The sequence below is a fragment of the Fukomys damarensis genome, unplaced genomic scaffold (assembly GCF_012274545.1).
Source record: "Fukomys damarensis isolate Sample0158 unplaced genomic scaffold, DMR_v1.0_HiC HiC_scaffold_15, whole genome shotgun sequence".
NCBI lineage: Eukaryota > Metazoa > Chordata > Mammalia > Rodentia > Bathyergidae > Fukomys > Fukomys damarensis.
The window spans coordinates 64577210-64590845 of NW_022900927.1; the positions used below are offsets into that span (position 1 = coordinate 64577210).

At 54.1% G+C, this 13636-nt stretch overlaps 1 protein-coding gene across 3 annotated transcripts in view; it reads left to right on the forward strand.

The window, feature by feature from the left end:
• Rfx4 (regulatory factor X4) overlaps positions 1–13636 on the forward strand; it is a 136164-nt gene that overhangs the window by 3818 nt on the left and 118710 nt on the right. Inside the window, exon 1 of one of the 3 annotated variants that reach the window (XM_010631309.2) lies at positions 10655–10759. The exons of 1 other annotated variant lie outside the window; for it this stretch is intronic. In XM_010631309.2, the coding sequence (XP_010629611.1) occupies positions 10705–10759 (55 nt within the window). In that variant the 5' untranslated portion in view covers positions 10655–10704. Of the gene's footprint in view, positions 1–10654; positions 10760–13636 lie in introns of those variants that run through there. One more of the 3 variants, XM_010631308.2, reaches the window with a different exon arrangement.

Sequence of the window (13636 nt, forward strand, 5' to 3'; positions counted from 1 at the left end):
GGGGGGCCGGGCGACCCCATGTGATTCCCCTGCCTTTTGGATTCAGGCTGCGATTTGGGCAGGGTCTTTTGTGACTTAGGGGAAAGCAGCGCTGGGGGGTTGGAGTGTGGTGCTTAGGAAGTGGAGGGGACCTGGGCTGTAGAGTCCAGAGCTTTCAATAACCATTTTAAAGGGCCCTGTTTCCTCTCCTGCCAGCTAGGTGTTTTCTTAAGTCCCTGGCCAACAGCCCGCATCCCAGAAGGATTTGCCAGGAGACGCTAGATTTTATGCAGCTATGCTCAGTGTCAACTTGGGAACCCCGAAGTGCTTCCCAGACCGCTATTGCAGCCCTTGGCGTGTGCTGGTGTGGAGAACACACTGGCCCAGCATGCCGGGATGCCGCCAGCACGGAAGACAGCTCTCCTCCCGGACCAGACTGGGCTGCCTGGCCTGGAGACGGGTGGCTGGGCCGGGGGTCACCAGGCCCCCCAGAACCCTTCACCCTCTGTGCAGTGTGAGACCTGCCAAGCATCTGTCTGAAAAGTGGCTTTCAGGCTGCTTTTCTCAGAGCCATCCCTTGAGGAGGAGTTACTGCCAAACACGGGCTCCTTGGCTTCCACTTCCAACATTTTAGGACCATGACTCTAAGCCAGGTTGGGGTGAGCTTGCCTTGGAGTCTTTGTCCAAAAGGCTGGGAAGGTATAAAATGACACCTGGAAGGCCGGCTTGCTGCATGGCTGGAGCCCCAGCCCCTAGCCCCCCCAGCCCTCCAGGCCACCCTTCCGTGTTCTGTGAGCCCTCGGCCCTGCCTCTGCAGGATGGAAAAGGGGGAGGAGTCTGTGATGCTGCTTTTACTCCTCTACTCTCCTTGCAAATTGTATTAAGGTTTGGGGGATGAACTCAAAGATAGACTGATTGGAGGTATTGGGTAGAAGGATGGAAAGAAGAAGGGAGGGAGGGAAAAAGGAAGGAAAAGAGGAAAGCAATGTGAAGCTGAATTTTATTCAGTCCCAGGGAGAGCCTTCTGGATGGCAGGTCCTGGGGATGAACTCGGCCATGGTCCCTGCTGTCGAAGAGTCCAGGGCGTGTCTGATTAGAGAAGGCATGGGTAGTACATGAGTGACAGGGACATGAAAACAGGGCCCTGAGCCCTCTTGCTGAGCACCTCCCGTGTGTCAGCCCGCAGCAGGCAAGTGCACAGCTCGGCCCAGGACAGGTTGGCCCCCTTTCAGGGGGAGGGGGCAGAAGGTGCCTGGGTGGTACCTCGCCCTGAAGGCCGTCCCGGGGCCTCTCTTCACCCAGCCCTCTTGGTCCTGCCCTTACTAGAGTCAGGGCTTTAAGGACCCGAATCCAGCCTGATGAGAAAGAAGTGTATGGACCTGAGTCGGAAGCTATCTTCGTCTCTGGGCCCAGAGGAGGCCCCTCCGAGGAGGCCTGTGGTGCCTCTGCATTTGGAGATGGTTGGACGGGGCCTATGCTGTGTCTTTGGATGTGGAAAGACCTTCACTCACTCACTCACTCACATGCTCATGCTAGATGCTGAGCTTAATACAAATGTGGTCTCTGCTCCTCCAGAGCATAGGATGGACAAGTAGACACAAAAACAGCATTTCAGCGAGGGATGGGCCCCAGGAAGAGAAAGCCCACCTGGAGCGCTGTGGGCAGATGTAGTGGGGGACAGCGGCTCTTCCTCAGGGAGCTGTGGGCCTCCTGTCTGGGAGCTTAGGGTTGCTGAGCCCAGGTTTTTATGTGACAGATGCGGCCATCAATAGGGCTGTCCAGCAAGGAGGAGGTGCGAAAGTGGTAACAGCACGCTCCATGTGTACCACGTGCCTCCCTGTGCCGTCTAAGTGCGTTACCTCCGTGCTGCTGTCAGTAACCCTCGAGGGGCACTGTTGCTATGCATGGTTTACCTGGAGAGAGCCACAGCAGAGGCAGCAACTGGTGCGTTCACTGACACGATTAACTGCCCTTCGAAGCTCTGCCATCCTTGGTTTCAGTTACCTGTGGTCAGCCGTGGTCTGAAAATATGAAGTGGAAATCGCCTGTGTGGGTCCCAGCCTTCCCGACGCCGTGTGCCTAACCTCCCCGAGGCCGATCACAAGTTCGAAACTGAGCTTCTCACTCATACTTGAAGAGATAATGTTTAGTAAATGCTTCTCATGTGCTAGGTACGGTGGACCCTCCAGTTACAACCAGCCTGACATATGAACAACTTGGGTCATGACCAGAATGTGAAACTTACAAAATCTTGAGTTACGACCCAAATGCCTGCCACTTGCACTTCTAGTTGGTCTCAGATACAGATCTAACCCTAAAGAGCCTGGGACGAACATGACAGCGTCCTCGCCTGTGTGGGGCTCACTGAGAGACCCTGGGCCAGTGTCTCTCTAAGGACGCTGAGAGCCACTGTGTGCAGGAGAGAGCCTGAAGGCTGTGCAGAGAAGCCTGGGCCTTCATTGACCAACTTGGGTTATGACCAGCCCTCGGGAATGAAATGAGATCACTAAGTCAAGGTCCGCTGTATTTATGAAGTACGCGATTCGTTGTATTTTTAGAAATCTATGTCAGGGATCCTGCTTCGTGCACCCTCCTCGTGTGGGACCGAAGATGAAAGGTGCCTGTGAGGGGTGGGTCAGGAGCCAGGACCTGAGCCGGAGCCATGACCCAGTCTGTCTGGCTGAAGCCACTGCTTGAACCCCAGGCCGCCCTCCCTCTTTTTTTTTGCTCTGTGAGGGACACGGTGGTAGTGGAAGGGATGCCTGATAAAGTAAATATACTTGCAGCAGAAGCAAAAAGGACTTGCTATTTCCCCCTATGTGAGTGTTACAGTAGCTCTTTAACTATGTGGATGGAGTTTTACATTACTGTTGACAAAAATAGGGACATAGGTGAAGCCCTTGTATCTTTACCACAAGCACGAAATCCTCTTCTGTCCCCTTTGAGATTCTCCTGAAGCTTAGTTAACATTTGCTTCGTCTGTGAGAACATCACAGCTCCGGTGCTGTCCATGAGTAGACCCGTCTCGGGGAGGACAGGCCTGTGACATGCAGGCAGTAGTCATGTGGCCAGCTCATTAGCCGTCAGGCGGTGTGACGTGGGCATTGTGTGCAGGCGCCATCCCCAGACATGGGCCGACTTCCAGAAAAGACCTCGAGCTCGGTGCTCAGCGGCCAAGCCCAACTCCGCCTGCTTCCCAGCTGGGCGGCTCATAGCGAATTGTGCAGCTCCTCTAAGCCTCAGTTTCCTCTTTGTGAGAAGACCCTTACCTCCTACAATTGTTACGAAAACATAATTCATACTAAGATTGCTCATATTAAGCATTTAATATGGTGCATGGCACCTAGAAATTGCTCAGTAAATATCTGGAATCGCTCAGCAAAAATAACTGTCTAGCCTTCCTATGCTCAATTTTAGACATCGAGGTAGGGAAACAATCCTAAAAAAAATATTTAGACTGTTTCTAGATATTTTCTGTAAGGTGTAGTCACAGCCTGTGTTTTGGTTTCTCTCTGTCTTTCTTTCTCTCCAAGGCTGGGAGTTGCACCCAGGGCCTTGAGCTTGCCAGGCAAGTGGTCTGTCACCAAGCTCTACCCCCAGCCAGCTCCGTCTGGGGTCAGAAGAGCCCTCCCTTTGGAAAGGAGGACGGAAGGGTCTGTCCCATCTCCTCACAACCTTCTCCTGAGAAGGCATCACTGAGGAGGCCGGATATGCTGTGGGGTGGGCATCCCTGGCGTCATCGGAGAGGAAGTGCTGTGCCCCTGGAGCCCTGCCCTGTGCCCCTCCAGTCCTGCGTGTGACCCCGCTTCCGCCCCCTTCCTCTCTGCCTCTCCCTTATCCCGAGTCATTGCACACTTGCTGTCAAGCAGAGGAAAACTCAGTTCCAAGTGCGTCTTCTGTGAGGCACAGTTTAGCAGAGGAGCTTAGCTCTATCCCCTTCTTTAAAATGTGGGAACAAATCATCCATCTGCACCACTTACCTTTTTAAATTTATTAATCATGTTTGCCGTGCACCACAAGCCCCTCCCTGTTTCCTTACCATTTGAACGAGTTCTTCCTCCTCCCAATATCTGTCCTCCATTCTGCTCCTCACCTACCCTTTGGGCTTCTCACACAAGAGAAAAAATGTGAGTCCGATTTATCTCACTTAAAATTATGGCCTCAAGGCCCTGTTCATCCTTCTTTAGGGCAGAGCAGTGCGCCATGATATACGAAGGCCACATTTTCTTTGTCAGTTCATCCGCTGATGGGCCTGTGGGCTGTTTCTAAAATTCACCTGTTATAGACTGTGCTGCCATAAACATGAGTTGCGCACTTCACTGTGCTGTGATGCTGTTCATTCTTTTGAGAAGATTCCTGGAAGGTGAACCACCAGCTCAAATGGAACCTCTAGTTTTAGTTTTTTGAGGAATCTCCACCCTGATTTCCACAGTGGTTGCACCAGTCTGCCCTCCACCAACAGGAGAGCAGGGTTCCTTTCTCTCCACAGCCCCTACAGCGTTTGTCATTGCTTGGTTTCATGACAGCAGCCTTTCTTTCTGGGATGAGGTGGGATCTCAGCGTTGTTTTCATCTGCATCTCTCCAGTGACCAGTGGTGCTGAACACCTTTTCATACACTCATTTGCCATTTGTACTTCTTCATCTGAGAAGTGCCTATTCATTTCAGACCCTTATTTTCTGGATTGAGTCTTTAAATTTGGGGAGTACTTACAGGTTTTGAGTTCTTAAAATTTTGGAAAAATCACAAGAAAACAGAAAAGCATGAAATACAGCCATGACACTTTCCACTGAATTTGGCCCAGATTTAGTTAACTGGCCCAGGTTGACCTGTGCCGATAGATTAGTGGTTTCTGTTGTGTTGTCTCCAAGCCTCAGAACAGGAGCACTTCAAACTCTGTGGAGTTTGAGCCCACTTCGGGGCTGGTTAATCCTCTGGAACCCCCGAGGCATAACCTGCTTCTTGGCAGGTGTTCCTAAGAGGTTGCGAGCTGCTGGCATCGGGCTTATGTCGCTGCCGGTTGCTCTGTTTTGATTGGAAGGGAGGCGGGAGTTTCGGGAGCCTGCGGGGTAAGCCAGTGTCCCAGTCCTGTCTGCTTCCTGGTCAGCAGAGGCGGCCTTGTTCAGGTGCGGCCCAGGTGAGCTTGATAAGTACAGCAGCTTTCACTGCAGGGGGACAGAGAATTCCCACTTGGTGTGTGCCGAGCCCAGGCGTCAGCACACGGAGGAAGTAAACACATCAGCAGCCACACAAGGGACCTGGGCTGTGAGCAGGGCTCAGAACGGATCACTGCAGAGACCCAAAGAGCGGTGAGGAACTGCTAATCACATCACCGAGCAAGCACGGAGGTCCAAAGCACCGATGCCCTCTGTGTGCAGACCCTGTCAGTGCGGTAGCTCTGGCTCTTGGTGTTGCGGTGAAATGAACCAAGCCACGTCGGAGCTTTGGAGAGGAAGAGTTTCCTGGAATGCCGCGGTTGTAGGATTCATTTGTTCAGACGACCACGAATGACTCTGAGCTCCACATTAGCTTCGCGGGATGATTGATCTAAATACGGGGTGTTTGTAATTCATAGTCTGTGTGCGGGATCTGAGGTGCCCTTAAGGAAGCCGTGCTTCTGCAGTCATTAGGATGGGATAAAGCTGTAAAATCGGACCCGCAGCGCGACTCCAACCTGCTTGGAGGGACTTGATTGGCTTCCGAACACGCTCTGCTCCGTTTCCTGGTGTGGCTCCCTGCTGCGCAGTCTTGGGTGGGAGAAGAAGCAGGCCCCCTCCAGCTCCTTTCGTGGTCCTCAGATGACCACGAGGTGGGCTGAAGTTTCTGCTCTGGGAGTTTCATTTCTTTCACTCTTCTCTCAAATAGGCTCACCAGAAAGCATTCTTTGACATTATAGAAAAGAGATAAGTCTGGCTGAGAAAGCGCTGAGAGTTGCAAGGAAGAAAAATCCCAGAAGGCTTGAAGTCCTCAGTTAAAAGCGTAAAGCTTCTTGGCATTGGAAAGATTTCTAAAGCATTTGAGAGAGGCCTTTGGTCTCCACAGACTTTTATTTTCCCCTCACTGGGACAGATCTTGGCGCTGCTGTGCTGTGGGTAGGGGACCTCCTCAGAAATGCCGGGCTTTGGGGATAAAAACATCTTTTTCTCCCAGTCAGTTTGGAAACTGCTGCACTCAGAAGCATGAGAGGTTCCCCTGCTTCCTCAGGCTCCGCCAGTGTCCAGACTGTGAGGCATTTTCTGCTCCTTGCAGGGCAAGGCTGAGGGAAGCTGTCTGGGAGGAGCTGCCTCCCCAGCCTCGCCTGTGACACCCACAGCTCCGACCGCTACTGCAGGCAGAGAGAGCTTCCAGGGTCCCAGCGGACTGAGAACCTCCCCTATGGATCTGTGCTCTCTTCTGAGGCTTTCTTGGTATTGAAAGGAACTTTTTTCTTCCCTAGTACTGGGGCTTGAACCCAGGGCCTTCATGCTGAGCTTTTTCCAGCCCTTTTTAAAAATTTTTAAATTTTGAGATAGGATCTCGATAAGTTTCTTAGTTGCTCAGGCTGGGTTTGCACTGGCAGTCCTCCTGCCTCAGCCTCCCAGAGTGCTAGACTCATCAAAGGCGTGCTGTACCACACCCGGCTTTCTAAAAATGAAATGAAAACACCACAGCCATGTGATTGTGTATCAATACCTGGGGATACAGAGATTATTTTTGAGATGGAATAAGTGAAAAATCAGGTAGGTGTCCAGGGTTACTTTGCAATTTATGTTAAAAAAATTTTCTGTGTAAATTTTTTTTTGAAATTGGATAGTGGATTAGTAAAGCCGTTTTCCAGTCCCATTGCTAAATACTGATGTGTGTTACTTCACTGTGTTGCCACACTGAGCCTATGTATAGTCCCATAGCCCCATTTCACAGATGAAGAAACTGAGGCTAGAGAGCCTAGTTAACTTGCCCAGACCACACCCCTTGTGTCCAGCCAGGAATTGAACATGGGTCTCTCTGAATCCAAAGCCAGGCTGCATCCTCACCTGCTAAATCCTCAGGCTAGAAGGGGGATCTCAGAGTCCCACATTCCAGCTCAAGGCTTCCGGGACTTGGGCAGCAGATGGCTGACGGAGGTGCCACAGTTACCCCTTCCTGGGGACCCCTCTGTGCCGTGCACCTTGGGTCTCCCATCACCTTGGAGCTTCCAGGTTTGAGCTGCCACTGCTGCGGGCCTGGACTCCACCCCACCCAGCCCCTGCTGGCCGCCTTGGTGAGTCCGGCATCTTACACACATCATCAAGGGCTTCGCAGCTGCCCACTCAAACAGGGTTCCTCTCAGAATTGTCCCGGCGTGGTGCTGGAGTCCGCAGCCTTGCTGAGAATTAGCTTTGCCGTGCCCTGGACGTGTGGATGAGGCCAGGGAACCTCTTTGAGGCTCAGTCTGCTTGTTAGGAAGATGGGGCTATTCCGGGAGCCGCCCCTTAGACGGTGGTGAGGAGGGAGGGGGTGGCCACATAAAGGGGCCGTTGCAGGCTGGGAGCACTGTGAAAGTTCAGCACCCAGGAGGTACCCGGATGCCACCTGCTTCTTCCTGTGGCCCCTGGTGCTTCTAAGACTCCTCCCTACCAAGAGCCACGTAGGCAAAGAAAATACAGCTTGGTGGAGCTTGCTCTGTGTGTTCAGCCTTTCCGGACGCTGCCCCCTAAACCGTGAGCTGGCACGATCATTCATTGCCACCTGACACAGGGGGAAACTGAGGCTTGGAGGGAGTCAGCCACGCATTCATGATGCCAGCGTGTCCATGCGGAAGTCTGTCGTGGTACCAGGGCTGAGTGGCTTGTTTTTAAATCAGGCCACATGCACACCGATGACAGGCACGTCCACAGCACGGGGCTGGGGATCCCTGCCAGCAGAGTCCAGGCTGACCTGTGTGCTTGTCGTCTGCGCTGAGCACAGTGCTGGTGTCCACAAGGGCACCGGGCACACAGTCAGTGCCTAATAAATGCTCCTTTGGCCACTGCACCCACCAGCCTCAGCCTCACACGACTGCCTCTGCGCCTGGCCCCTGCATGGCAGCTCAAGCCTGCGTCAAACAAGTCCAGGGCGAGTCAATGACACGGGAGCTTGTCGTCTCCCGACGTCCTCTGCGCCAGGCAGGTGCTGATGCCCCTGACCAGTTTCTCTCCCCACCACCTCCTGTCCTCCTTACCGCTTTGCTGTTTTTTGTCCTAGGTACAGGGACTAGCAGGAGAGCATGTTACAGTCAGCTCTTAAGGAGCTTATATTATTTCTCCTTACCCTCATAATAACCTCATGGGATAGACATTTTTTTGTAGGAAGGAAATGGAAGTCCTTGGGGTTAAGAGATTTGCCTGGGGTTGCAGAACTTGCTTAACCACTGTAATGGAATAGAATGTAATGGAATGTAATTATCATCATTCTGGCTTCCAAACAGCTCTTCACCAAGACGCTGTCACTGAAAAGAAACACTGTATCTAGAAAGTTCCTCTGTCAACAAGTCCTGGGAGCCCTAGTGGTCCCACGTGTCTTGAGCTCGCGGTGTGTAGCGCAGTATGCAGCCTTCCCGTGCATTCGCGAGCATAAACCCCACCGCGTAGAGGTGGCCGCGCGCAGAGGGCCACTGCACTCTGGTTTTCCTTGATGTGTTCAGCCAGGAAGCAATGGGAGGGAACGCAGAGCACTCATGTGGAGTCCGTCCCTGAGCCCAGCTGGCCCTTCTCCTCCTCTGGAAAGTGACGTGGAAGGCAGAGGAGCTCTGGGCTCCAAGTTGTTCATTAAAGTTTTGTTGGAACCCTGAATAGCGCATAAGAGACAGTGAGCGGTATCACACAGTGAGGCTGCAAAGAAGACCCTAGCTACGCGGCAAAAGTCAGCAGTGGGCCGTTAGGAGGGACAGGCGCTGCGTGTCCAGGGGCCCAACTCACGTCTGTATGTATGTGGGTGTGAGATTGGGGAGCAAGGAGGAAAAGATATTCCCTTGTTTCTTTTCTCAATATTTAGAAGTGCGATTCTCTAACTCATTTAGCCTAAGAGAAGGAAGTTCGGGCGGTTTAGCCCCAAAGTGGGGTGCCTGGGACCCACAGCCATAAATGCCGGGCTCCCAAGTCTTTGGGGAATCCATACCCCCACCCCTAACAGAGGGGAGCAAGGAAACCAGTCCACAACAATGAAAAGTCCCTAAGGGCGGGGCCGTGATGTCAGCATGAGCAGGTGATGGGCAGAGAGCAGAGCCGGCTCCGGTGACTCAGACCTTAGGTATTTCCATAATTTTGTAATAAGAGAGATGAAGCGCGTGGCATCAGTGCAGTCAGCCGGCTTCGGGCTGAATCCACCGGCGGGAGATAGCACTGAGCACCTTTGCTCTGATTTCTCTGCTCTTGGGAGACTGAGTTCCTGATTCCCGGCCAACGTTCAAGTGCAGCCTTGGGTGCGTGTGCACTGCAGGGAGCGAGCCCTTTGTCTACTCCCTCAGGTTCCACGTTCTGAGACCCCAGAGGGTGAGGACGACACCGAAGGACACTGCCAGGGTGAGGGAACACAGTGCCCAGGAGCGGAGGCTCCGGTGTTTGTCTTCCCCTCCTCCTGTCTCCCCATGCCTGACCCAGCCCAGGCCTCTCAGACCCAGCCGTACTGTGGCAGTGGCCTCCTGCCCCGGGAAACTGTGATGTCCCAGTCTGTGGGGACAGCCCTGGGTGCCCATGGGGTCCTGGAAAAGGATGAATTAAGCTGCTTTTCAGGATTGCAAGTGCACGGGTCCCAAGGCCGAGTGAGTGACGCTCTCGCCCTAGTCCGTGGCTGCTGTCCCCGTGAGGCTTCGCTCTAAGACTGCACGGGGCCGGAGCGGGGTGGCTCTCAGTGTGGCTCTGCTTAGGCCGCATCCACACAGAAACCTCCTGCTGGCTAAAACCCAGACGCTGCAGCCCACGTGCGTAAGCACGGAGCCCCCAAGAGCCAGACGGGAAGTTCTCGGCGCCCGTGTCCAGCAGCACCGGGAGTGGGGCCTGAGTCTGCCTGCTTCTCAGTGTGGTTGTATGTGGCAGAGTCCGGCGCTGAACTCCAGCCTTTCCGGGAGGCAGAGACTGTGCCCATCCGTCTGTCTGTCAGCCTGTCTGTCTGTGTGTGGCAGGGGCAGGTACAGCCCACTGTAAGTAGCAGACAGGAGCAGTGGGTGAGTGGATGCGAGTCCCCCGTGGGCTCCGCTCTCTAAACCAGCACGGTTGGGTCACTTGTTCAGAGCCTCCTCAGGGCTCTAGGGACAAGCAGGAAGCTCTTACGATGAACAGCGCGTATCTGCGCACTTTTGGGTCCCTGCCCCCCACTGTCTCCCGTCTCCCCACCCAACCTCTGGCCTCTGAGGGAGACCTCCATGTACCCACGGCCTAAAGTCGCGCCCACCTCTCTGTCGCCTTTCACTACCCCTGCTTCCCGAAGTCATCTCTTCCCCTGTGCAGGTCCCTGTCCCCACACAGACAAGTACCTCCCTGAGAGCAGGGACCTGCCTGGCTGTGTTCATCACTAGAGCCGGGCAAGCAGTCACTGTCTGGGGAGCACAGGGGGGCAGGACAGGGCCCCTTCCTGGAACCCAGCGGCCCTTGGGGCAGGGCCTGTGGTGTTGCCATGGCAACCTCCTGACACCCCCATCCCCCTCCCGTCACCCTGGAGAAGCCCCAGCTGCCATCACACATCCTGTGCTGCCACCAGCAGAGCCTAGGGACAGAGAACGGGGCCAGGGAGGATGAGCAGGAGGCCAGCCGGTCCTGGGGCCGGAGGGGACTGGAGCCGTTCTACTGGTAATGAGCAGGGCCCGGGGAAGGGACCTCGCCGTCGTCCTCCGTCCCTGTTGGTGTCAACTCTTTTAAGTCATGTTTCTAAAGCTGCCAGCTCCTAAAATAGGCTGAGCGCAGTGCCCTGGAAGGCTGCAGCGCAGAGCGTGAACAGTGCCTTCTGTGAGGCCTGGTGATAGCACCCCAGGTGTTGCAGCAGAGCCCCTGCCCCCTGCACCTTCACCTCCCCTCCCTGCTGGGGACCAGGTAGCCTCCTGGCTGTCAGCGGCTCTTCACGGACACCCTGCCTGTCGCCCCACTGGGCCTTTTCCGTGACCGTGACCCTCTTGCCCGCCGTGCCCTCCTTCCCCTTGGTTTGGTGGTGGTGATGCCCACGGGGACCTCCTGCAGTGCCACCTCGTCCTTAGGAGCAGTCCTCAGAGTCCCTGCTGCTCTGCTTCCTTTGCTTTGGCTCCAGGGAGAGGACAGCAGGCCGGCTGTGGAGACATCCGGGGCCCCACCTCACTTCTCACAGTCACCCTCCCCTCCTGGAGGAGCAGACTCAAGTCTTTTTCTGTTGCTCTGAGGAGCGTAGACAGCAGGGGAAGTAGGGTGACTGGCAACAGGAAGACACACAGTACCTGTGCCAGCACCGTGACGCTGTCCCCGTCCCTCTCAGTAACCTCTGGCCCATGGAGATGGTGCCTTCCTCATTTCTCTGTGGCTCACAGCCCAGCCTGCTAAGAGCTGTCCTGCATCCTCTCAGCTCATCTCTGGAGATTCAGGACCCTTCTCAATGTCGTACAGCTAGGAAGTGGCTGGGGTTTGGAATCCAGTTGTTCCAGCTCCAAATCTCCAAATCCTCCTGAGCCAGCCCTGTCTGATTTCCTCTTGTCCTCACTTTGCCCCCTGGGGTCACCCCATGTCACCACCCAGTTTTTATGCCAGCCAAGCAGAGTTCTCTGAAGGGCCCCAAGCTGGCCTCTCTGAGCCTCAAGAGACCTCGTTCTTTCACCAGACTTTTCTCTGCTCAGATTTTGGGTCTGCTCAGAGGCCTTCCGGGCAGACCACCTGTCTGTCCTCTGGCCTACTTTGCTTTGCTTCATCGCAGCCGCCACCACCTTCTCTGTGCCAAAGCTGTTCCAGGCTCTCAGGGACCAGGTGCTCAACGAGACAGAGTAGGCTGCCCTCTCCATGTTAGGGGTGAGACAGTGTGTGATAGAAAAGTCAGTGGCATATTTGTAGGGCTTAGACCCTGGTCCACTAGAGATACCCTTCTGTGCCACATTGGCTTCCTGTTGAGCAGCTTTTGTGCTCCTCTTCTGCTGGAAGTTGACATTGAAGGCACTTGGTCATTATTTGCAAAATGAATAGATAGTCTAAGAGATCCTGTGACTGAGCTCTGTGAACTTCAAAGATTACCTGGCTTTAGATGATGATCTTAATCAGCTCCATTTGCCAAATCAGTACATATTCGTGAGGCACGGCTCTGAGCCTCGCGCCATCTTGGACCTGCCGTGTCCTGGGTGTGGACCACTTCCTGGCTGCTCTTTGCTGCCACAAAGGGAGCAAAGCTTCCTAGAAAACCCAATAATGTACGTGGCGCTGCTGAAACGCAGAGTGTGAAACTGAAAATCACTTCAGATGGAGGCCTCTGAGTCTCCCACCCAAAGCGAAAAGGCATAAACTCTGCCCCGAAGGGACATGGGTTAAGTCCTGGTGAAAACCACGGGCATCATCTGCCTTCTCTTCCCCATGTGCCGTCCCCAGTGCCCAGGCTCACAGCCGTGCATAAATCCTTCCGGGCGTCGAGTGCGAGCTTGGTTCTTAGCAAAAGGTCAGAGGGTTTTGCAGGATCTTGAAGGAGGCAGCTGGGAACGAGAAGTAATCCACGCCTGAGCTGAGCGCCCAGGAACACAGCGCCAACCTCACAGCCGCCTTGCTTTGGAGCCCTTGTGCCAGAGGCTGAGCTCCCAGTGCTCTAAGAAGAGATATTAAATCACAGCGTGCAGAGGTGTCCTGAAGTTCCGTGTAAAGTGTGTGTGGGAAGCTGCCTTGCCTGGCACTGCACATAGTAGGGACTTCATGTTGCTTCTGGAGAAATACGGTGCGCTCAACAGCACGTCCGTACCGGGCCTGGGTGCAGGAAGGAGGACGGGGTGACAAGCTGTGACCACCGGAGTTTGGAAGCAGCCTGCCCACTTTCTGGATGGAACCAGAGGGGTAGGCCAGGCTTTCTCGTGTCTCCGTCACCCAAGGCTTCTCTTTAGCACAGCTTCTTCTCTATAGAAGGCACAACAGAGATGTTTGTTAAAGTTTGCTTTTTTCGAATTGGAAAATCACCTCTGACGTGTTGCACGCTTTTATACCTGATAAGAAGGAAAACAGTTAGGAGATGCTGCGCTGTGGGGCGGATGTAGTTACATGCATGCCGTAGGTTCACCTCGACTGCTGTATCCCACACAGTGAAGGGTCCAAAGAGAATAGAGAGATCTGCCTTCGGGAGATGATGGATTCTGAGCTGAAGAGACCGTGGAGACGCGTGCAAAGGAATTCAGCAAAATTACAACATGAAGAGGGGTGGCAGAAGTCCTAACACAAGGCAGACCCTGACCCATACTGTGTTCTAGGGACTGCATGTGACGCAGGAGAAGGGAGCTCAGTCCACTATTCAGTGACCACTGTGGTTGTAACCTCAGCGTGGGTGCTGATCCTGTGTCCTACTAGCTGGGTGACTCTGCGCCTAATCTTCTGAGTCCTAGTTTTCTTACCTCTAAAATGTGCCTATTCAGAGCTGGGCTTGGTGGTGCACACCTGTAATCCCAGCATTTGGGAGGCTGAGGTGGGAGGATCGTTGTGAGTTCAAGACCGGCTTGAACCACATAGCAAGATCCTGTCTCAAAA